Here is a 24,185-nt window from a genome sequence, read left to right on the forward strand (position 1 = left end):
GCCGCCGCCGCCGCCGCTGCCCGGACGGGAGAGGGGCGGGGCCGGGCCCCCGCCCAGCGGACAGCAGCGAGCCAACAGGAGGGGACGCAGTGCGCATGCGGGAGCGCGCCTACCCCTCCCCCACAACCCCCCATTAATCCCCAAGAGAACAAACACCCCACGCGGCCACCCCCCCTCCCTCCGCGGAAGGATCTGGGCCTCTTCCCAGGCCACTGGTGGCCAATCCCAGTCCTCCCTGGGGAGGGGCCCCTTCCGAAGCCACAATCTGTTGGGGGAGCCAGGAATGTCAGGTCCGGGAGGGGCCAGCCCTAAAAGATGAAAGTCGCGACTTGCCCTGCCCCGCCCCATAGGCTTCCCGGGTTGTGTGCCGAGACTTGACCCGCCTCTCCAGGTCAACATGTCACAACACGACCTCTGCCTGTCAAGTCACATGACCTCTGCCTGTCACTGACAACCTGGTCTGTCTTTAGGCCAGGACAGACCATCTGGTTCAGCCCACCCCCACCTCTCCTAACAGAAGGGGAAATGAAGGTCTGGAGCAAAGGAACAGTCTGGCCAAGGACCTGTCACTGTCGCACCCGCCAATAGCAACCGGTCTTGGTGCAGTTTCTACTTAGACAAACTCTGGCTTGCCTCTCCGAGTGTCTGTCATACACATGTAATAGGCCACCACATGGCCTCTGTTTTCATGGCGCAAAAATACATTTTGCAAGATGTTTTTAGTTTTGTTCAAGTTGCCTCCACTGTGCTCTTTTCACCTTTACCTTTTGTTAATTTACAAATGGGCAAATTAAGGTAGAATCTGTGTTCCCTCTGATAACCCGGGCCAGGGCAGTCATGTGCTCAAGTGCATGCATGCCCGGGTCTCTACTATAGGTCATGACCCCAGACTCCTAGAGGCCAGCTGCTCAGCAGGGAGTCACAGGACTTGCGGTCTGGGAGAAGGAAAAGGGGGGGTATTGGTCTTAGTGAAGAGAATAAGAGCATCGCAGAGAGCAGGGATGGGAATCGGGTGCACGCTACAAAGAACTTCAATTCTAGCATGCAATGGACGACTCAGAAACAAACGTCAAAGGTGCTCTTCTGAGAAAAGCGGGTAGACTACCAAGGAAGTGCCAGTACTTCAGCCTTTGGGAAGCGTTAGAAGGTTAAAAGAGGTGAGATCCCTTTTAAAAAAGACTCGAGATGTCAATCCAGGTGGGACCAATGGAAACTTTAAGAGGTTCAAGGGCCTCGGTGCCCATTAGCTGGGAGGGGCCGGGGAAACGGGAGTCTTTATGGAGGAGTAAATTGGAGGTGATGGGAGGTGGGCAGACCAGCCACTCTTGGGCAGACAAGTTCAGGAAGGACAGCCGTTGGGACCGTTGGCTACGGGGAGCTGGCGCTCCGCCCTCTTCCCTCTCTCCCCCACCCGCCGCACCTCCCACCACCATCGATGGCCCCTGCGCGTGCGCGCGCAGACACCGGTTGCCAAACATTGCATCATCCCCGCCCCCCCCTCCCCTCTATCCCCCTCCCTCGCCACACTCTCCTCCGCGCGCGCGCATGACTCACTCACCTCCTCCGCAGAGCCTCGTGACCCAAAGCCACTTCCGGGTCCGAGACAACGTAGATTCTCCAGCCAGAGGGCGCGATGGGGGCGGGGCCGTGGGACTCCGGAGTGGCGGACATGAGGGGAGAGGCGGAGCCAGTGCCAGCGTGCCGCTTTCTGATTGGTAGGCTCCTGGACCCTGCCCCTAAGAGGAGGGGAAGGTCAACGTAAAAGAGCTTCGTTCTGCACTCCGGAGGTCAGTAGCTCCAGTCTAACACGTCCTTCATATCATGTTGAAGATGAACGGGTGGCCGCGACACAGCCAAAATAAAAGCCGGAACCTGAGGAGAGAGGCGAGTACTGACCCCTGTCTACCCCTTACCTTCCAGTCCTCACCCGCATAGCGATTCCACAAAGTTGGGGCCGACTGCTCTTGCGGATGTAGCCCCACCCCTTCCACAGTGAGCTTGTTGACGGAGGGAGGGGTGAAGGCGGGGAATCCCTGATTCAGGAGCGGTGCCTTCAGGCCCCTCTGCCTTTGGGCGATTGCATCATCGTTCCCCGTCTCGAGTTGGTCTGTGTTCTGTGCCCTTAGGCAAAGGGCCTCCGGTTGCCCTTGAGAACTTCATTCTCTATAAGGAGAACTTTGGGCCATCTTAGGCCAGTCCAGGGGAAGGCGGAGCAGCAGGACACACCCCCATTTAGGGAACTCTGACCCTTTCTACCTCTTCTCCAACGGCTTCATAACCCCCAACTTTCAAGCGCCTCAGGGGCCAGCATGGCCACTTTAGTTGCTGACCCTAAAGTTCAAGAGAACCCTAGAGATTTACAGACCTTTGCGTGTGGGGGTGCTGGTGGGAGGAGCATGGATGGGTTTTCCCCTTCCCTCCCGCCCCCCAGAGGTTTCTGAACAAGAGAGCAGCCTGGACCTCTTTAACTGTGGGAATTATTTGGGATCTCTCCAGGGTCTTGTGCTTCTCCCAGGGTTATCTCTGCCTCTTTCCTCGGCCCTGTCTCCTATCAGATCTCTGTAACCATTGCATCAGGCCGGCCCACTGTTTGTCTCTGCACCCTCTGGCCTGGGGCTCCGCCTGATGAAAGCCAGGTCCCACACACTGGAAGACCAAGGGAGTTTCCCCCAGAGGACTGCCCTGCAGAGAAACACTCGGGGCAATATTGCATCTCCAGTCCCCAGGGACAGCCAGCTCCGTCTCTGCCTCTGGGCTTAATCCTCCTCTCTCTTTAAGGGAAATTGGGGGAGTGGTCCTCCCCCATTCATGCCTAACAAATGCTTAATAAGCACCTACTATGTGCCAAGCATTTGAGGACCCAGAGTATATTAGGAGCAAAAGGTAAAACTGCTCTCAACAGCTTATATTTCTGCAGAAAGCTAAAGCACCATGGGAAAAACCAAAAGCAGAGAATAGAGTGCTCAGGACTGTGGCTGGAACTTTGTTCATGTCAGGAATCCTTCACTGGGATCGCAAGTGAAAGACCCACAGAAGGCCAGCATGTGCCATGCAGATAAACTGGAAGGAGCAGCCAGAGCACACCTGGTAGAACAGGACAGTGGGCTGCACTGGAGTGAACGTGAGATAGGGTGGGGATCGTGTAGAGCCTTGAAGGGTCTCAGAACGTTAGTCTTCAACAGTCGTGACACAGGAAGCCACTGGAGGGATCTGAGCACACATGTATTTAGTTCCAACGCTCAGAGAGGCAGGGGCAGGCGTATCTCTTCAGTTTGGGGCCAGCCAGGGCTATATAGTGAATCCTCAAAATAAAAGAATACAAAAGGAAAGGGTTGGAGGTGTGGCTCAGTGGTAGACTGCTTGCCTGCTAGATAGAGGACTCTTATGGCCAACCTCTAGCTGTGAAAATAAAGTAATAAAAGACAATAGAAATGGGAGTTCTCAGCTGGGCGGTGGTGGCGCACGCCTTTAATCCCAGCACTCGGGAGGCAGAGGCAGGCGGATCTCTGTGAGTTTGAGACCAGCCTGGTCTACAAAGGCTAGTTTCAGGGCAGCTAGGACTACTGTTACACAGAGAAACCCTCTCTTGAAAATCAAACAAACAAAACACAAATAGGAGATTTTATTAGAGCATAATGGCACAGGCCTTTAATCCCAGGCAGAGGCAATCAAATCTGTGAGTTGGAGGCCAGATTGGGTCTACATACTGGGTTCCAGGACAGCCACGGCTACATAGTGAGACCCTGTCTTGGAAAACAGTAAACGGGAACTCTCTTGAAGGAGGCTTGGAGAGGGGTGATAAAGTGATTTCCATTTGAAAATAATGTAATAGAAATGCTTAGGCTTTAGGTACTTAAAAAGAATTTATTAGCTGGGAGGTGGTGGCGCACGCCTTTAATCCCAGCACGCCGGAGGCAGAGGCAGGTGGATTTCTGTGAGTTCCAGGCCAGCCTGTTCAGCTAGTACTTTTACAGAGTGAAACCCTGTCTTGAAAAGACAAAAAACAAACAAACAAAAAAGAATGTATTAAAGTTGCCAGTGCTTTAGACTGAGTTGTGGAGTGTGAGAGGAGGAAGCAAGATTTTTTTTGTGTGTGTGTTTTTTTGTGTTTTTTTTTTAATTGGCTTTAAGCAACTAGAGTTGCCACTTAGATGGAAACTTGGAAAGGAAAGCCCAGCAGGACATTGTTGTAACTGTAATGCCTCCCAGACATTCAAAAGGAGATAGACATTCAAAAGAAAAGACAGACATTCAAAAGAAGAAGAAAGTAGACAGCAGAACTGGAGGATGCCTGAATGGCCCTAGACCAGAGGCTGCCAGCGTGAGAATGGACGGGGCGTTTGCAGCAAGTGCCCTATTTCTCCCCTCCCTGGAGTTGAGTCCTCCCTCTGGCACATCTGAGGTCCATCTTGAGTTTAGAAAAAGCTTAGTTGGCTAGAACTTTGCTATTATGTAATCAGGACTACAAATGTCAGCAACTAAAAATAAATCAAGCTTGCCTGTCCTTGGAATTGGCGTCAGGGGCGTGTGTGTGTGTGTGTGTGTGTGTGTGTGTGTAATACAAGAAAAAAACTACAGTCTGGTCTCCAGAGCTAGTTTCAGAATAGCCAGAGCTACACAGAGAAGCCCTGGTTTGAAAAACCAAGGAAAAAAAGAGGGGGGGAAGAGAATTAGAGAAGGGTCCGAGGCTGGAGGTAGAAAACCTGATTCTTCCTTTCAAACAGTAAACATTTATCTTTGTTCTTTGCAGTGTTCCAGAAGGAAGTGTATCTTCATACATCACCATACCTGAAAATAGGTAAACTTAACTAACCCCTTCTCAGAGTCAACTCCCAATGCTGCTTAGGGCTGCTTTGCTGGAGCAGTAGTTAGGTGTGATCTGCACAAGTTTTTACTGTCAGACCTTGGCTTTCTCTAACCCCCTAGCATTATTTTTAGAGTACTTCCCGGTTGAAAGCTGGCTCCACAGCCAGCCTCAACAATGGCAATAGGTTTGTCTTTTCCAGTTCAGTCAACACCAAGGTTGTGACTGAGTTTTTATTCCACCCACCAGTTCCCAAATCACCACTCTGAGGCTTAATATTACAAACTATTTGGCCTGTTAGCTCAAGCTTATTATTAACTAGCTCTTAGAACTTCAATTAACCCATTTCTGTTATTCTATAATTTATCACAAAGCTCGTGGCTTGTTACCTCACATCTTGCTTCCCCAGCAGCTGCTGGTGTCTCCCTGACTCCACCTTCTTTCTCCCTGTACCTCTGCTTGGATTTCCCACCTAGCTATATTCTGCCTGGCTATAGGCCAAATTAGCTTCTTTATTAACCAATGGTAATAAAACATAATACATACATACATAGCATATGAAGGGAGTATTCCACATCAAAACCCCACACATGAGAAAGAGACACAAGTGGCTTAGTCATTATCCCTGGAATTCACCAGCGGTGTTCCCAAAGTTGAATGCAAATACTCGAATCCTGTAAGAATATATATGCATAGCCAAGCATAATGCCTTATACCTGTAATCTCAGAACTTGAGAGGCAGAGGCAAGAGGATCATGAGTTCAAGGCCAGCCTGAGCTAGCTATAGTTAGACCCTATATCTCAATAAAAAGTATGTTCTTAGGAGTTGGAGAGATGGCTCAGTGGTTAAGAGCACTTGCTGTTCTTGCAGAGGACCTGGGTTCAGCTCCCAGATCCCACATGGTAGTTTAAAACGATCTGAGTCTACTTGCCAGGGAACCCATTCCCTGTTCTGGCCTCCATGTGCAGCAGGCACTCACACACACATAGATACAGAGAGTAAGGTGAACAGATCTGAAGTGTGTTCAGGCTGGACTGAGGTATGGTTCAGTATTTGTGTGTGAGACACTAGGTTTGACTGATCTCCAAGACGACACACAAAATGTGCTGCATGTTTTCTTCAGTCCTGGTAGTTTGTTATATCTGCATATATAAGAGGCCTGCTTCAGTTCCCAGCACAACAACAACAAAAAAATAATGAAAAACCAAAACAAGAAAAATGGAAATAGAGGCTGGGGAGAAAACTCATCAGTTAAGCACACTTGCTTTTCCAGTGGCCCAAGCTGGGTTTCCAGTATCACCATCAGATGGCTCACAGCTGAACTCCAGCTCCAGTGCCTCCCCCCACCCCCAACACTGCACTCATGTGACCACATGCGTACACATAAAACTTTATAGAAACAAAATAATAGAAAGGTTACTACACAATATTTTATTTATATTTGTTGATTTTTGATTTTTTAAGACCGGGTTTCTCTGTGTAACCCTGGCTGTTCTGTGACTCATTCTGTAGATTCAAACGCAGAGATCCTGCTGCCTCTGCTTTCTGAGTGCTGGGATTAAACACCACGGCCTGGTGGTTTTAGTTTTGGATATTAGTGTTCTATCTGCATGTACACCTTTATGCCAAGAGGCTATCAGATCCCATTAGAGACAGTTGTGAGCCACCGTGTGGGTGCTGAGAACGGAACCCAGGTCCTCTGGAAGAACAGCCAGGGCTCTCAACCACTGAGCCAGCTCTCCAGCCCTGTGTTTTGTTTTTAATTACATTTATTTTTATGTTGTGGGGTGCTGGCCAAGGCGTGCATGAGAAGGGCTGGACAGTTCTCTCCTGTACTGGATGACTGGGTAGAATCAGACCTCCTCGATTATTAGGCTTTGTCGGTGACAGGTACTCAGCCATTTCCCGGTTCCTACATTCATTTATATTGTGTGCCCGTGTGTATGCAATGGTATTCATGTGGAGGTCAGAGAACTTGTAGGCTATGGCTTTCCATCCTCACCCCCTGCCAATGTGGCTTTCAATGATTGACAGCCCAGGCCCCTAACTGACCCACAAAATTAGTAAACTTTAAATCCTAAGTGTTAAAACAGGCATGAGTTTACCAACCGTGGAGAGTGGAACCTTTACCCTGTATGTCCTTTTCTAGAACCCAGTCCAACCACAGGCATGGCAGCTGAGTCCCTGCCTTTCACCTTGGACACAGTGTCCAGCTGGGAGCTGGAAGCCTGGTACGAGGATCTGCAGGAGGTGCTGTCCTCAGATGAAAATGGGGGTCCCTATATCTCATCCGCTGGAAACGAAGAGGTGGGTGTGAATGCTAGCTTGGAGATGGGCAGGAACGGCAGTGCACATCTGTAATCCTGGCACTTGCCAAGTGGAGGCGAGAGGCTTGCTAAAGGCCAGCCTAAGTTTAGTGAGTTTGAGTCTGGCTTCTTTCAAAAGATCCACAAAACTGGGGACTATGTATGTCTCTCCGCAACTAATATCCATCTCCCTTTCTTTACTTCCATAAAGGAGGAGTCAAAAACCTTCACTACTCTCGACCCCGCATCCCTAGCTTGGCTGACTGAGGAGCCAGGACCAGCAGAGATCACAAGCTCCTCCCAGAGTCCTCGCTCTCCAGATTCCAGTCAGAGCTCTATGGCTCAGGAGGAAGAGGAAGATCAAGGAAGAACTAGGAAACGGAAACAGAGTGGTCAGTGCCCAGCCCGGGGTGGGAAGCAACGCATGAAGGAGAGAGAACAGGAAAATGAGAGGAAAGTGGCCCAGCTAGCTGAAGAGAATGAGCGGCTCAAGCGGGAAATCGAGCGCCTGACCAGGGAGGTAGAGGCCACTCGCCGGGCTCTGATCGACCGCATGGTAAATCTGCACCAAGCATGAACAATTGGATGTGGCCCGAGTCAGAAGAACAAAGGGTCTCAGCCTGTGTATATGTAGATATTGTACATTCTTTACTACTGTCCATACCCAGTAAAGGGACTTTCTAACAACACGACCTCTCACTTTTTCTTCTTGCCTTTAGGAGTTTCAATGGGTTTCCCCTCAGCCAAAGCCAACTGTTTCTTTAGATCCAAGAGCTTAGTCACTTCTGCGGCAACCTGGTTCTTGTCTGCCTTTTGTGCTTTCAGTTCTCGGACAATGTTGCCCTAAGAGAGGGATGGGAGGTGAGGCCAGGGAGGACCTGCAGGATTGGTCACCTCCAGCCCTGCTCAGGTCATAAGCTCCATACCTGTTTGGTCACTTCATCCATCAGCATCTGTATCTGCTGAGGCCCAGCTGTTGGAACCGCCTCCGCAACTGCTGACTTGGGGGGCGCTTTAGCCTGGAGAAGAGCAGGAGATTTATTACTTGCTGCTACAACTTCCTCTGGGGTCCAGTTTGACTAACAGCTCAGAGGAAATGGTTACCTTTAACTCCGAGGACTCTTCTAGCTAAGACAGGAAAGGAAAACTCAAGTGAGGAGGCAGTGAGGCCAAAGGTGGGAGGTGAGGAGTGAAGGCGGCCTGGGGGGATTATGGTGGAGCCAGGCCAAAGGTGGGAGGAGAGGCCAGAGGATGGCCTGGGGGGATTATGATGGCACTGCTGTGCCTGCCCAGGGAGGGCACAGTCCAGCTTGCTCACCTGGCCCCCTCCAAAGCGCTGCCTCAGATTTTCAATCTGGTCATTTTCCAGTTTCTGGAACAAAGGACTGACCTGTGGAGACATGTCAGAATCAGTCACTGATACCCTCCACTGCCCCACTCTTCCTGACACTTAGCGATCGCAGATGCTTTACATTGGGCAGATGCCCGACAGCTTCAAGGGTTCACAGAAGGCAGCAGTCCCCGTGAAGGGCCAGCGCTTTAGTGGAGTGGAAAGTGAATAATACAGAGGAGACAGGGTTAGTGTCAGGAAATGGCGAAGAGATCGGCTCGCCATGGTCATCTTCAACCGTTTCTATACAGTGCCACTTTCCTGGCTTCTGCCATGAACAGCAGTAAGGATATATGGATAGCACAGTACTCAGAAGCTGATACAAGAACCTTCTATGATCCCAGCACTCGGGAGGCAGAGGCAGGCGGATCTCTATGAGTTCGAGACCAGACAGAGCTAGTTCCAGGACAGGCTCCAAAGCCACGGAGAAACCCTGTCTCGAAAAACCAAAAAACCAAAAAAAAAAAAAAAGAACCTTCTATGAGAAGCCCAAGTTCAGAGGGATTCTGAGAAGCTGCAGAACCCCCACACCTCAAAGCCAGGGACAGTTAGGTCTCTGACCTCACCCCAAAGGCAGCCCCATAAAAACAAGAATTTGAATTGGCCAGCTCTGCTAACATTAAGGAGACCTACTGTGCCTATCCGGTGACCTGCTGGTAAGGTACAGATGAAGTTGGTGACAAGGATGCGGCAGGCTGGCAGGGGAAGCTGGAGCTGGGTCTGGATGGTGGCGCTCACTGTGGGCATGTAAGGCTGCAGCATGACAGATAGCAAGGCTGCTATGTTCACTGCCACACCTGTCACCGTGCCCGCCCGCTGCCTGAGGAAAAAAGAGATAAAGTCACCAAGAAGACACAGCATGTCACTTAATTCCTTTAGCCAGCCATAGCTCCTGAACACACCTGTCCACCTCATCTCCTTTAATCCGTTTCCAGGGCTCGTTCACTTGAATGTATTGGTTGCCATGTCGAGATATGGTAAGGATACTGCGCAAGGCATCCCGGATCCTGGGAAGGGAGGCGGCAAGTACATGGGACTGTCAACCTCAGCAGTGGTTGTGACTGTGTGACTGTTGCAAGTTACTTACCGAACCTTTTCCAGCAGCTGGTGATAGTGCTGGAGCTCCCAAGAGATGTGGGCCAGCAGGCGTCTGTCATCGTGTGTAAGCACCATCTCAGGCACACAACCCCCGAAAAACTTAGACACAAACATGCCAGCTCTTGAGGTGAGGGAGAGAAAAGACAGAGTTACTGCCCAGTTCCTTAGGGAAACATCACCCCACTTCCACACCTCTTCATGCTCAGGCAGATGGCTCAGCAGAGAAAGGCTGCCAACCAAGCCCGATGACCTGAGTTCAATCCCTGGAGTCAACACGGTGGAGGAACTGACTCAGGTTGCACAATGGTGTTCACTGCAGTGTGTCAATAGCACCCAACACACAAACAATGCATACATGTCAAAAAACCAAAACACTTCTTTCTTGTGGCATCCCTGGGCTCTCAAACTGGAAGTAAAGCTTAAATCTTACATTTTCCTCTCCCTCTCCTAAGAATGTGATTCTGGAGTCAGGTAGTGGTGGCGCACACACTCGGGAGGCAGAGGCAGGCAAAGCCTGGTCTACAGAGTGAGTTCTAGGACAGCTAAGACTGTTACACAGAGAAACCCTGTCTTGAAAAAAAAAATGTGATTCAATAAAGAAATGAGTTAAGCAATTATATATTTTTAGAAGTAAATATCTAGAATTACCAAATTGAAGTGTGTTTTAAGCTAACAGATAGTCTAATGAAGACTGCTAAATGTGTTTAAGGGCCCAGCTAAAGGTCCAGAACTCTGAAGAGTCTCAAGTCATGGGTGGGGGGGAATGTGTATATCTGCATGCTTGTGTGTAGAGGATGAAATTCAGAGCTCTGAATTTGATAAACACAATATAACTCACAAAGATTCACTTGCTGACCAACTCTGCCAAGGCACCTACCTCCAGCCAGCTTGCCTCAAGAATACAAGTCAGCATATGCTGGCACGGCAGCCATCCTAACCCACAGGACCAGCTTTCCCCACTGCCTTTCTATCAGCTGCCCGTTAGTGTGCACCTCTCCACCGGATCCTTCCTACCTGTTGATGAAGTTGCCCAGGTTGTTCAGCAGCTCAGAATTGTTTTTAATCATCATGTCTGTCCAGGAGAAGGCACTGTCCTGGCCCTCCGGCCGAATGTAGAGCAGATAGAAGCGCCAGATGTCAGCAGGGATCCCTGTATCCTGGGCCATGTCTCCAAACACTCCTACCCCCCGGCTCTTAGAGAATTTCCCATCCTCATAATTCAGGTACTCTGGACAAAACAGAAGGATTCAAATCACACCCTTCCCTCCCTCTCCGCCACTTCCCCTTTCTCTCAATGCTGAGTGTCCAAAAACACCTCTCTTGAAGACCTGACAAGGGCATAGAGTTCCATGCTCCCGTTCTGGCCTTTTTTTCTCTTTGTTTATAATAGTTTTAGCTTTATATCTTTGCTTTCAAGTTGTTTTCCCTCTTTTGGATGAATCCTCATGCTTTAATTACTTCCTATTTCATCTCAAGACCTACCCTGAGACCCAGTCCCCACTCAGGCTCTTCCCAGCACCCTCCTCGTCCTCTGCCAGGGAACTCACCTGTGGCAATGAGGTTCTTGACTAAGGTGTAGTTGTCCTCAGTGCCTAGGGCTGAGCATGGGAAGACTAAGCCGTGGAAGGGAACATTGTCTTTGGCCATGAACTGGTAAAGGTCCACCTAGGAGAATACATTGGAGGAGACTGCCTGCAACTTCCCACCCTCTTCCACGCCCTGTCCCCACAGACAGGCTAAGGCCTGCTTACTTGTTCTGGATTTTTCCACCATCTCTCCCACTGGTCTGTGTAGTTGGCTGTGATGGACAGGTAGCCAATAGTGGCATCAAACCAGACATAAAATACCTGGAGGGAAACCAACAAGAATGAACCAAAGTCAACAGCACCAGCCGAGGCTGAGCATCTTAGGTCATAACTAAAGGGTGAGGCGTATTTACCTTGTCCTCAAAACCTTCCAAAGGCACAGGGGTTCCCCATTTGAGGTCTCTGGTTATGCATCGTGGCTTGAGGCCATCTCGAAGCCAAGAACGAATAATAAACCGGGCGTTGGGTGTCCAGTCACTGCCAGGCAAGGTCTTCCCCAGCCAGTCCTCCAGCCGCTTTTCAAGCTAAGACAAAAATGGAGCAACAGGACTATATCAGACATGGGGAGTGAGTGCCGATGTTGTGGAATAGCTGGTAATATAACTAAAATGCATGACTTCAGGGACATCTAGGAAATTAACAAATTTATTTGACAAAATGATTCATTTAAGTCTATAGATGTATACATATTGTCTGGGAACACAAAACTACATTGAAATTAAACAGTCCAGTGGCATGTGTTTTCTTCACGCAGTTGCTCAGGAAGCAATGGGGAGAGAACTGGGCTGAAGGTCAGGAACTGGAGAATGACAGGCACATACTCTACACTGAGATAGATTATTTCAAGATTTTATGATTTTTATTGGTTTTCTTTTTTAAGTTTCTTTTCTATGAATATGGAAACTCTGCCTGAAGGTATGTATGTCCATGTTATCATGTGTACACATGGCTTAGAGAAGCCACGATAGGACCTTAGATCCCCTGGGCCTGAAGTTACAGGTCAGTGAACTACAGTGTAGATGCTGGTCCTCTGGAAGAACAGTCAGTGTTCTTTTTTTTATTCTGAATTTATTTATTTATTATGTATACATTGTTCTGTCTATAGGCCAGAAGAGGGAACCAGGTTGAATTACAGATGGTTGTGAGTCACCATATTGCTGCTGGGAGTTGAACTCAGGACTTCTAGAAGAGCAGCCAGTGCTCTTAACCTCTGAGCCATCTCTCCAGCCCCAAGTCAGTGTTCTTTCGAGACAGGGTTTCTCTATAACCTTAGAGCCTGTCCTGGAACTACTAGCTCTTGTAGACTAGGCTGGCCTTGAACTCACAGAGATCCACCTGCCTCTGCCTCCCAACTGCTGGGATTAAAGGTGTGCATCACCACCACCCTGCGGCCAGTCAGTGTTCTTAAAGGCTAAGCTGTCTTTCCAGTACCAAGTCCTTGGATGTTTTGGGACAAAGTCTTATTATTTAGCCTGGTCTTGAACTCAATCTGTCCCCTACACTGGCCACAAACACACAACCCTCCAGCATATACCTGCCAAGTGATGGGTTATAGGTGTACACCACCATGCCCAGCATCTTTCTGTATTTCATCGTGTGTGTGTGTGTGTGTGTGTGTGTATGTGTGTGCAAGCATGGATGCACAAGCTAACATGTGGAGCCAGAGTCAGAGTCGGTTCTTTTCTTCTACTATGTGGTATCAGGGACAGGTGGCAGGTGTCTTTACCCAGTGAATCATCTCTCCAAATATTTTGTGTTTTTTCAAGACAGGATCTCACTAATCTAGTTTCAAATATGTAGGTAAAGTTGGACTTGAAATCCTAATTCTTCTACTTGCTTTCTACTGTTGGGATTACAAATACGTAACCTCCAAAATGACTCAATGTTGTAAAAACATTAATTCACAAATGGTCAGTTCTGAAATCATATTACATACAAGCAAAACTAAATGGACTCAACGGGTTGTATATTTATGTAATATATATACATTATATATATACAAAATATGTATGTATGTATCAAAAACAAAGAAGAAGCCACAGACTTGAGAAGGAGCAGTTGGAGGGGGTAAAGGGGAGGGGGAAATTATGTAATCATGCTTTTAATTTTTAAAGAAAGTTGAAACATTAAAGAAAATTAACCCCCGCAGTTTAGATAACTAAATATGGTGTTTGAAGTGTATCTACACAATGAAGTATTACAAGACCATCAAGACAATGAGGTTGGGGGCTGGAGAGATACTCAGTGGTTAACTATATTTACTGCTTTTGCAGAGGACTTGGCTTTGGCCCCCAGGACCCACATGGCAGCTTATAACTATCTAATTCCATTTCAGTTTCTCTAAGGCAGTGGCTCTCAACCTTCCTAATGCTGTGACCTTTAATACAGTTCCTCATGTTGTGGTGACCCCCAACAATAAAATTATTTCGTTGCTACATCATAATTCACAAATGTGATCTTGCTACTGTTATGAATTGTAATGTCAATACCTGGTATGCAGGATATGAGATGGTTCAGCCACCCTGTAAAAGGACTGGTCGACCCCCTCAAAGGGGCCACACCCCACATATTGAGAACCACTACACATGTGCTGCACAGGCACACACGCAGCCAAACTCCCACACACATAAAATAAAAACATTTTTAAAAAAGAAAAATATTAGCTGGGCGGTGGTGGTGCACACCTTTAATCCCAGCACTCGGGAGGCAGAGGCAGGTGGATCTCTGTGAGTTCAAGGCCAGCCTGGTCTACAGAGCAACTTCCAGGACAGGCTCCAAAGCTACAGAGAAACTCTGTCTCAAAAAACCAAAAACAAAACAAAACAACAAAAAAATTAGAATATGGGGGTTCGAGAGATGGCTCAGTGGTTAAGAGCACTGGCTGCTCTTCCAGAGGTCCTGAGTTCAATTCCCAGCAACCACATGGTGACTCACAACAATCTGTAATGAGATCTGGTGCCCTCTCCTGGTATGTAGCATACATGAAAGCAGAACACTGCATACATAATTAATTAAAAAATTTAGAATATTAGCCAGGTGTAGTGGGGCATGACTTTAGTGTAGTGACACAGTGAGACCCTGTCTTGAAAAAAAACAAAACAAAAAATAAAGTATTTTTTTAACTTAGAATATGAAAAGCACAGGCTAGACCTGGTTGTATGTCTGTCTGTAACCCAGTACTTGGAAGGTAGAGGGAGGAGGATCCGAGTTCAAGATCATCTGCAGCTAAATAGCAAGAGTCTAAGTCCCTCCTGAGCTATAATGGCACCCTGCTGGGAAAACAGTCTGTCTCATCACAATAATCTGCTAGCTTATTACTTTCTGAAATACAATCTTAGTATGTGTAGCGAAGACTGGCTGTAAGTCCCTGCAGCCCGGATCTCCTGCTTCGCCTTAGCGACCGGCAGCATGCGGTACCACACTCAGTCACTGTCATTTCCCCCTATACCAGTTGTTGAACACAGCGACTTTAACTCCACAACCTCTGTTCCTCGGCTGTAGAAAATGTTAACTAGAAATAAAAATATTCTTCAGAGGACCCAAGTTCAGTTCCCAGCACCCACACTGGGTGGTTCACAGCTGAACCAACTCCAGCTTCAGGAGATCTGATGCCCTCTACTGTCTTCCTTGGGCATCTACACATACAGCATACATACAAAATAGGAACAACAAAAGAACTAAACTAAATTAAAAAGCTTGGGCATGGTGGCACACACCTAAAATTAGAACAAACGAAAGCACCTGAGAGTAGCTGAGGCCGGGAGAGGAGGCTGAAGACTCCTCAAGAGCAGACTGAAGGAAAGACTGACTCACCTTAGGTAGGTCCAGAAACAGGTGCCGAGAGGCCCTCACCACAGGGCACGACCGGCAGACTTTGCACTGCGGTTTCTGTAAAGAGAAGTAATCCAGGTGGGGTGAGGGGAACTGTGCAGGCAAGCTGAGGGGCACGGAGGGATGGTCTCTGCTCTCACTCCCCAGAGCAATGAGTGTTCTCAGCCGAGGGCAGCTGCAGAGCAATGCTCAGCCGAGGGCAGCTGCAGAGCAATGCACTGTACTCAGCTGTGCAAGGGAAAACGAGCAAGACACACAGCTCCTCTCCCAGGTCACAACCAGGAAAGGAAAGGGGGCATGCCTGGGGCACAAGCATGGGCCTTTATAAAGTCAAATGGCAAGAAATACTTAATTCTGCAGTAGAAGATGACCACAGACACTGGGAAATGATGCTAGTGAGTGCGAGCCGTGGCTCTCAGTATGTAGACTGGCTGCATCTGGTCTACGTCCAGAGACTCACCAGCCCCTGCCCCACGAGGGCTTGGACTGAAGGCATACCCAGCTCTTTACTGTTGTTTTTGAGACACGCTCTCTCAAAGGCTGACCTCAAACTCCAGATCCCCTTGTATCCGTCTCCTGAGGGCTGAAACTGCAGGTGTGTGCCACCCTGCACAGCTGATCTAAGGGGGGCTGCTCTGTTTTGACGTATTTATCTTGTGTGTGAGTGTGAGCCCATGGAGATCAGAGGACAGTTTTCCTTCCCACCATATAGGTTCTGGGTTGCCAGGCTCGGCAGAAAATGCTTTTACCTGCTCATCCATCCTGCCAACCCTGATCTGAGGTTCTGAAGATGAGACACAGTAACGGTCTCACGATCTCTTCCGAAGCCCACATCTATTCCAACTGCTTTTTAAGACATCTATAGGCACCTCAGCTTAGCAAAAGCAAACAGCACTGCTGCATTCAGCTCCACACCTCATTCTCTTAATCTTGCCTGTCACAGATGGCACCACCATCTACCCAAGTCCCCATCTTCCCTTACGTGTTACTAGGGCTCAAAACCAGGCTCTCACTCACGCTGGCCAAGCATCCTACCACTGATCTACACCTCCAACACAAGCCAAGAACCTCAAGTCACCCTTATCTGACTCTCCAGCACTCGTCCTCTAAGACATACCCCAAAGCTATTATCTCCCCCGTTTCTCTGTACTAGTGACCTATTAGAAACTAATCTAACATCATCTTTTTGCATTTGAGCTTCCAGAGCTTTCTCCTCACTCCTCTTTGGTTTGGCCCATCAGTTTTCCACACAGCAGCAACCCACTCAACTAGAGTAATTTCTAAACTTCCTCAGTGTCCCCATGTGAGATAAAAGCCTGTCCTGTCCATTCCCTCATTCCCAGTCTGTAATTGGCCTATTAGAAGGACTCAAAAACATCTATTAAATAAGTAAATCAACAAACGAGCAACTTAGACTGGACATCAAAAGTATTTATGAAAAAAAAAGAAAAATCTTCCAGGTGTGGTGATACATGCCTTTAATCCCAGCACTTGTGAGCCAAAAGCAGGTGCATTCCTGGAGGCCAGCCTGAACTACACAGAGTTCTAAGACAGCCAGAGCTACATAGAGAAACCCTGTCTCAAAAAGAGAAAAAAAGAGCTGGGCGGTGGTGGCGCACACCTTTAATCCCAGCACTCCGGAGGCAGAGGCAGGCGGATCTCTGTGAGTTCGAGACCAGCCTGGTCTACAAGAGCTAGTTCCAGGACAGGCTCCAAAGCCACAAAGAAACCCTGTCTCGAAAAAAAAGAGAGAGAGAGAAAAAAAGAATCATCTAAATTAGCACTGATCTATAGTAACCTTAAGCTAAAGCCAACCTGCCTATGTTCTAGCACCACGCAACCACAGATTAACTGCCCATATAGGAATTAGCGTAGGACCTTAGGTACTAAATATTAAAACCCAAGCCAGGCATGGTGGCACACACTTTTTTAATGCCAGTACTTGGAAGGCAGAAGCAGGTGGAGCTCAGTGAGTTCCAGACCAGTATAATATATAATGAAAGTCCCATGCCAGCCAGACTACAAAGTGAAATCCTGATTCAAAATAAATAAAAATTGTGAATGGACAGTGTCCTTTAATAGTTGGTGTGCCCATCAGAGCCCACAGCTCCAATGGCACAGTGAGGAGGAGCCTGCCCATCAGAGCCCACAGCCCCCACAGAAGAACAAAACGGAGTATCCTTTCCCTGTTCTGCTCAAGAGATTAACAGGTGTTTCCTCTGGGCTCCCTTGAGATCTTCCTCTTACCTTGAGTTCAATGGCATTGATGAGCTTGCCACACTTGTCGCACTGGTCACCTCGGGCCTCTTCATAGCCACAGAAGGGACACACACCCTCCACAAAGCGGTCAGCCAGGAACCGTGCACACTGCTCACAGCGCAGCTGCTCCACAGTGTCTTGCAGCACAAACCCCCGGGTCAGCAGCCTCTGGAAGATGTCCTGGGTGATTCTAGCCAGGTCAGCAAGGGATGAGAAAGAGCCAGGAGTGTGGACTGCCACCCCCCAACCCGCCTCCCTTTGCTGCTCTAACCAGAGACCCAAACTCATCAGGCAGAAGGCCTCCCAGGACGAAGGCCACCTATTCCTAATGAGAGCCTACTGGACGAGCCCAGAGGCTCTCATGATTCTCCAACTGCCCGTAGTTTTGGTTTCATTCGGTTTTGAGGCAGGTCTCACACAGCCAACACTGACCACCACCCTAAACCTGATCCTCTGCCTCCTCCTCTCAATGCTGGGATTGCAAGCGGTGACCCCCCCAGTTTAGTCTTCCTTCTCAGCACCAACTGTCCGTCTGTCTGCAGCTTCCGTGAGGACTTTACCAGGAGAGGAAGAATGGATCTAAGTGCTATAAATATACTTAGGCAAGGACTGGGTTTTTGGGTTGTTCCCCCCCGCCCCCGAGACAGAATTTTTCTGTCAGTTTGGAGCCTGTCCTGGAACTAGCTCTGTAGACCAGGCTGGCCTCAAACTTCACAGAGATCTGCCTGCCTCTGCCTCCCGAGTGCTGGGACTAAAGGTGTGCGCCACCACTGCCTGGGGAGACAGGGATCATTTTAAAGACCCAAAATTGGACTTGGTAGCAAGCACCTATAATCCCAACCTTTGCAAATCTAAGGCAAGAGGGTAGCCACAGTTTGCGACCTGCTTGGGCTACACAGTGAGACCCTGTCTTAAAAAGACTTCTAGGCAGCCAAGGGAAGAAAAGCACTAGATGGGCGGCAAGGAAGTCCTTTCTCTTCCCTTCCTGGGTGTTCTTTTAGGCCCCAGTCCCTGTTTGGGGTCTGTAAACATGGGACCTTCTTGAGGCCTGAAAACCACCTAGGGTACAGTCCAGGGCAACGCTGAAAACCCAAGCTCAGGAGAATTGACCAGAGCCAGCTCAGTCAGTCTTTCATGTTTGTACTGGGGGCTAGTCTGAGTGGTCCCTAGTCTGCCACCCTGGGCCTGTCTCCGAGATTTTCCCACTACCCCTAGTCTCAGCTCTCAGTCTGCTCTGCCTCACTATCAGGAACCTACTTGGTCTGCTGTGGAGTGGTGGTGCGACCAAAAGTATCGAATGAGATATTAAACCAGCGGTAGATGTCAGCGTGGAGGGCATGGTACTTGTCACAGATTTGCTGTGGGGTTAGCCCCTCTTCCATAGCCTTGGTCTCCGTTGCCGTACCATACTCATCTGTACCACACAGATAGAGGGTGTTCCACTGGCGGAGGCGAGAGTACCTAGAAGGAGACACGGTGGTTACGGGCGTTCCTCCAGTGCCCTCCATCCTATTCCCTTAGGACCCACCCTCCCTCTAGAGAACTCTCCTCCAGTAACTGGCTCCACCTTGCAAAGACATCAGCACTGAGCACACAGCCAATGATGTTTCCAAGATGGGGGACATTGTTGACGTAAGGGAGGGCGCTTGTGATGAGCACATTCCTTTCTCCAGCCACAGGCAACCTGATGAAAAAGAAGAGACTAGTCGGCAGCAGAGATGCAGTATCACAAAAGCGCAAGTGTACAGAACACCGACAGACTAGACCTAGTGCCTCAGGTCAGTCCTTCCCACAGAGATCCACAGAACTATCATCCTAGAGCTGCTCGTAAGGCCCTGCTCAGCCAGCAAGCTTCCTGCCCTGCTTGGGTACTGCACATGCCCATTCCAACAGCTCCTTCCACTCTCATGACCTTAGCTTATTCTCGGGCACAAACTTCCCTGGGATGTGTCTGCCTGTCATTCTCTGTTCCCAAGAAGCTAACCACTACTGGAAGGTCTAACCTTGGACCTTTCTGTTTGATTAGTGGATGTTTTCTTAACTATAGAGTCACATATAGCAAAGGCTGGCCTAACCTCCTGGTTCCCTTGCCTGCTAGGACTAACCTGCATATGATACCACATGAGGCTCCCAGCCCTTGTCTTACCTTTTAGGACAAGGTCTAACTAAGTTGCCCAAGCTAGTCTCCTCCTACCTCCATCTCCCAAGTAGCTGGGATTACAGGTTAGGCCAATGCTAACTGACTTCTCTTCTGTTTAGGCATTTAAACACGTTAGCCAGTACAAACATGTAAAAACGTTTATCTCTTGGCAGACATGGTGGCACACATCTTTAACACTAGCACCTGGAGGTGGACACAGAGCTCTGTGAGTTCCAGACCAGTGTGGTCCACACTGTGAGTCCCAGGCCAGTCTCAAAAGGGGATGAGGAGTAGACAGATAGGTGAGGGGTTAAGAGTGTTTGCTCTTAGGACCTAGGTTTAAATTCCCAGCACCGACACTGTGGCTCAGAATCATCTCTAACTGCAGTTCCAAGATATCAGATGCCCTCTTCTGACCTCCATAGGAACCATGCATGTGGCATACATACAATCAAAACAGTCAGACACAGAAAACAGATATGTTTGAAAGAAAAAAAAAGACACAAAAAAGCAAAAACCACTATTTTTGAGTAGGGCAGGAACATCATGGCACACATCTGGAGGTCAGAGAACAACTGTGTAAAATCCATTTCTCCTTCCACCTTTCTGTGAGTTCTGGGAGTTGAACTCAGGTCATCAAGATTGTGCAAAAAGTGCTTCACCCACCAAGCCATCCCGCTGCTCCCTCATCTAGGAACACTTTTTGTTTGTTTGTTTAATCATGGCACGGTCTCTGGAGTTTTGAAGCCTGTCCTAGAACTTGCTCTGTAGACCAAACAGGCCTCAAACTTACAAGAGATCCGCCTGCCTCTGCTTCCTGAGCACGGGGATTAAAGGCCTGCGCCACCACCGCCCGGCAGAAGCACTTTCTAAGAGAGACCTAGCTTGGTTCACTTCTGTTGTTCCAGCACTCGGGATAAAATAAAGAGTTCAGTGTCATGTTCCACACAATGAAGTTTGCGGTCAGACTACTGGGATCGACATTCCATGAGCAAAGAGGGGGCTGCTGTCACCCCACAACCATTTCCAGCTATGACCCCAAGCCCCATTTTCGATGTCTACTCACACTGGGTGCTGCTGGGGCTGAAGTGGGGGCAAGCTTCCCAGACCCTTTTCCCAAGCGGTCACAGCCATGGCGATGTCTTCCTCAGACAGGGTAGCCAGCTCCTCCTCCTATGAGTGAACAGAGCCCCGTGCCATGAGGGGCCACCAAGGTAGAAAACCTCACTTCTTTGCTCTCTAACTACTAAAGGTGGCCACGATCAATGTCAGCCTCCTAGCCACCTCCTACCCCAGGCCCTAAGGCTCTGGGAGCCCCTGCCCTGTTTCAAACCTCAGGCTCATTGCTGACAGCCCTCCCCTCAGGAGGGCGGGGCTGGGGCTGTTTCTGGAGGTAGGGTCGCAGAGCCAGGACGCCCTGCTGCTTCAGCACAGTCTCTGCAGCTCGCTGACATGGCTCCTGGGTGCTCAGGGTCTGGAACCAGCTTTGGAGGGCACCCAATTCCTCTGTAGGTATAGCAAAAAAGGGAGAACAGGATCAAGATTGGGCAGGCAGGAGTAGAGCTCCTCTCCTTTGGAAGTTTCTCCAGGCACCTTCCCCAGCGCCCTTGGCCACATTCTAAACTGTACCTTAAAGTGAATACTCAGTACCTGACTGTTCTAGAGCCCTGCACCAAGCGCCTGGGGTTGGGATGATGTGACTTGTACAATTCTCACCAGGGCAGGGTGGTGGTGGCACATGCTTTTAATCCCAGTACTCAGGAGGCAGAGGCTAGTGGATCTCTGTGAGTTCGAGGGCAACCTGGTCTACAAGAGATTTCTAGCACAGGCTCCAAAGCTACAGAGAAACCCAGTCTGAAAAAAACAAAACAAAACAAAAAAACCAGTTCTCACCAGGGAGGTATGCTGGGTCCTGCAGCAATGGATATAGCGCTCCCCACAAAACAATGTCAGCCACAGATTCTGTGTCCTAGTTGGAGAAAAAGGAAAAAGAGAAAGTACACAGTTGAAGCACTCATGTATTTCCACTGGTAATCGCGAAAATGTGTGGTTTTATTTTTTTGAAACATGAACATGTAGACTAGGCTGACCTTGCACTTACTTGCAGAGATCTGCCTGCCTTTGCCTCAAAGTGCTGGAATTAAGAGCACGAGCCACCACATCTAGCTTTATATCAAGTGCTGGAATTAAAGGAATGTACCTTTATAACTGGTTTATTTAATTACATAAGGTCTCACATAGTTCTAGCAGGTCTTGAACCTATGTAGCCAAGGATGACTCTGAACTTCTGATCCTCCTGCTTCTACCCCCCAAGGCTAGGAGTACAGGTCTGCGCCACCACATCCAGTGTTTACCATGCACGGCTGAGTACTAGGTGAGATGACCTATGTCTTCTGACACTGCCCTACAGTAACTCTACATAAGGAAACGGAATTACTTCCATTTTACAAGTGAAGTAAAAAAATCAAGTTGAGCAAGTCTTTAATCCCAGCGTTTGGGAGGTGAGACAGGCAGATTCTCTGAGTTGCAGGTCAGCCTGATCTACAGATCAAATTCCATCTGGGACAGCCAGGGATACACAAAGAAACCTTGTTTGGAAAAAACAGTAAGGATTAATTAAAGAGTTAAGTGATGTGTCATGGTTATAATGCTAATAATTGGTCATGGGGGGTCTGAATATCGTCTTCCCTTTAAGTCCTACACCGTCAGGCTTCCACAAACCACATATCAAGACCAACTCACCCCGGCCAGGAAAGGACAGGGCTGGCGACTCAAGCTGTGATCGATATGAGTCAGGGCTCTCCGAAGCGGGCCAAGCACCTCTTCCCCTTTCTTGCCTTGAACCACTAAACAGTGCAGGGCAGCAGACAAAACTGGCTACAACACAGGAAACATGGGTCAGGATGTTCGTACAAAAGAAAGGCAGCCTGCCCTCCCTGGTGCATGAATCCTACCTGCAGCTCCGTGGCTTCCCACTCCAGCCACTGGTTGGTAAGGTCATCTTGTTCCCAGCCAGATAACAGAAAAAAGTATCTGCCCACGGAGAGAACACAAGTTAAAACTGAAGGGTTCCTTTTGTGTAGTTCATGTATGAACCCTCTGAGAAAGTGTTTCCAAATAAGGGCACAAAAAGGTCAGTGAAGTCGGCTATGATCCAGCCACCTCCCCACACCAAGAACCAATACTGACCGGCAGATTGCACTGGTGGAGAAGAGGTAATTGCCACTATCCAGCTGCAAGACAGGGACCTTAGGCCGGGTCAGGAATGGCACCACACACTCTTGAGACAGAGGAAAATGAATGAACAGGGGTAAGAAAAGAACTTATCGGACAATTTTACACTGGACGGGGCGGGAGGGAGACGCAGTTTCCATAGCAACACTAAAAGGGGGGTGGGTCTGGAGTTTGGAGAGGCCAGCAAGTGTTCAGTCGAGACTGCCAGCTGGAAACAACAGGTGGAGCCAACACAGAGGAGACAGTGGATACCAGCAGTGAGCGCTTCAGCAAGAGCCAGCACTGACCTGCGATCACAGTGCCAGAGCAGCACTGAGAGCTGAGACGATGCGACAAGAGAACGCGTAAAAAGTCGCCCCAAAACTGGCTGGGAATAAGAAGAGGTAAAATTCAAAGGGCCGGATGTGCATGTGTCTGCACTGATGTCCTAGAAGAGGAGGGAGGGGTTCCCGAAAAAAAAAAAAAAACACGACAGGACAAAGGGGTGGTTGGAGGTTATCATGCGTGAACGCGCTGGAGGGAGTTGCATGACAGGTGGGAAGGAAGGTTTAAGAAAACAGCGGAGTGAGGCAGGATCAACTAGGCTAAAACCAAGGGAAGAGTCTAGTGAGGACAATTAAGTAACTTTGAAAGAGAGATCAAGGAAAGAAAGGGGAATGGAGTGACCAAAAGTAATCCAGAGTGATTGGGGGACTGGCACTGGGGTTTGGCAGACAACTGAGATGCACGCCCCCCACACCCTCCGCCCACAGTACCTTCGGGCCCTACGGGGCTGATGAGCAGCTCGGCTCGGCCCCGGGCCCTCGCGGCCGCAGCCAGCACCGGCAGGCTCCCCGGGGAGCCCTCGCTCAGGAACAGCCTCATCTCGCCCGGAGACCACGCTGATGCAACCGGAACCGGCCTCCGGCTCCTGGGTTAAGCGGCCGCTGCTAGGTATCACGGGAAATGGAGTTCTAGGTCGGCTCGACGCTCGCAGCCGACTCCGGGAAAGCCGACTCTTTATCCCATCATGCACCGTTACAAAACAGGAAATGGTTAACAACGAGACCCGGAAGTCAACCGTGGGGGCTAGCTCGGCACTTCGGGTCGGCCGCTCGGAGATCCTCGGTTAAAGCCGGCTGCCCTAAAGTGAGCCGAGGGCCGTGACCCGAGTGGTTTCTTTTTCTAATCTTGGTGATCGATAAGGTGGCGGTCATGATTGCTGCTGCTCGCACTCGCCGATTCAACTTATTAAGAATTTTCTTTTTTAATTCGTGTATGGACAGGGAGGTGGGAGCGTGCGCGCCGGGATCGGAGGACTCCTTCGGGAGTCCCGTTGTCCGCCGCGTGAACCCCAGATATTGAACTGTGGTCGTCAGGCTTGGTGGCAGTGCTTTTAGCCCCTTGATGCCGCTAATCAGTGTTTGTTTGTTTGCTTGGTTGGTGGTTTGTTGGGGGGGCGGTGTTTGTTTTTGTAGGGATTTTTTTGGTTTTGGTTTTTCCACACTGGCTGTCTCTGTGTGACAGTTCTGGTTGTCCTCGAACTCGGAGCTCTGC

The 24,185-nt window shown here is 49.2% G+C and overlaps 3 protein-coding genes across 4 annotated transcripts in view; 1 reads left to right on the forward strand and 2 right to left on the reverse strand.

The window, feature by feature from the left end:
* Mbd6 (methyl-CpG binding domain protein 6) overlaps positions 1–1,617 on the reverse strand; it is an 8,814-nt gene extending 7,197 nt beyond the window's left edge. The window contains exon 1 of the mRNA XM_013350288.2: positions 1,559–1,617. The gene's annotated coding sequence lies outside the window, so the exon portion shown is untranslated. The remainder of the gene's footprint in view (positions 1–1,558) is intronic.
* A 114-nt stretch (positions 1,618–1,731) lies between these two features.
* Positions 1,732–7,795, forward strand: Ddit3 (DNA damage inducible transcript 3). Its single transcript, XM_005357988.3, has 4 exons — positions 1,732–1,884; positions 4,751–4,798; positions 6,955–7,112; positions 7,323–7,795. Exons 3-4 carry the CDS (start codon positions 6,975–6,977, stop codon positions 7,686–7,688), a joined length of 504 nt encoding a protein of 167 aa, XP_005358045.1. The 5' UTR covers positions 1,732–1,884; positions 4,751–4,798; positions 6,955–6,974; the 3' UTR covers positions 7,689–7,795.
* On the reverse strand, positions 7,739–23,600 carry Mars (methionyl-tRNA synthetase). 2 transcript variants are annotated; one of them, XM_005357986.2, is made up of 22 exons: positions 23,405–23,600; positions 22,605–22,695; positions 22,370–22,448; positions 22,158–22,292; positions 21,309–21,384; positions 20,749–20,921; positions 20,482–20,588; positions 18,843–18,959; positions 18,533–18,736; positions 17,264–17,465; positions 14,999–15,073; positions 11,539–11,709; positions 11,351–11,446; positions 11,147–11,264; positions 10,614–10,827; positions 9,589–9,720; positions 9,404–9,508; positions 9,135–9,321; positions 8,430–8,501; positions 8,216–8,239; positions 8,038–8,130; positions 7,739–7,954 (listed from the first exon to the last, which is right to left on the reverse strand). In XM_005357986.2, the coding sequence occupies exons 1-22, from the start codon at positions 23,511–23,513 to the stop codon at positions 7,808–7,810; spliced, it is 2,727 nt and encodes a 908-aa protein (XP_005358043.1). In that variant the 5' UTR covers positions 23,514–23,600; the 3' UTR covers positions 7,739–7,807. The 2 variants fall into 2 exon arrangements, with proteins under 2 accessions (XP_005358043.1, XP_005358044.1); XM_005357987.3 differs by lacking the exon at positions 8,216–8,239.
* Positions 23,601–24,185: the final 585 nt, after the last annotated feature.

This window comes from Microtus ochrogaster, chromosome 24 (assembly GCF_000317375.1).
Source record: "Microtus ochrogaster isolate Prairie Vole_2 chromosome 24, MicOch1.0, whole genome shotgun sequence".
NCBI lineage: Eukaryota > Metazoa > Chordata > Mammalia > Rodentia > Cricetidae > Microtus > Microtus ochrogaster.

Bases quoted from the DNA above. Each gene is read 5' to 3' on its own strand.
- Mars (XM_005357986.2), bottom strand. From the start codon at position 23,513: ATGAGGCTGTTCCTGAGCGAGGGCTCCCCGGGGAGCCTGCCGGTGCTG. The intron at 11,265-11,350 runs GTAAGCAGGCCT...GTATTCTCCTAG, and splicing joins GGTGGAAAAATCCAGAACAA to GTGGACCTTTACCAGTTCAT. The intron at 10,828-11,146 runs GTGAGTTCCCTG...TGTTTTGTCCAG, and splicing joins CAAGAACCTCATTGCCACAG to AGTACCTGAATTATGAGGAT.
- Ddit3 (XM_005357988.3), top strand. From the start codon at position 6,975: ATGGCAGCTGAGTCCCTGCCTTTCACCTTGGACACAGTGTCCAGCTGG. The intron at 7,113-7,322 runs GTGGGTGTGAAT...ACTTCCATAAAG, and splicing joins CATCCGCTGGAAACGAAGAG to GAGGAGTCAAAAACCTTCAC.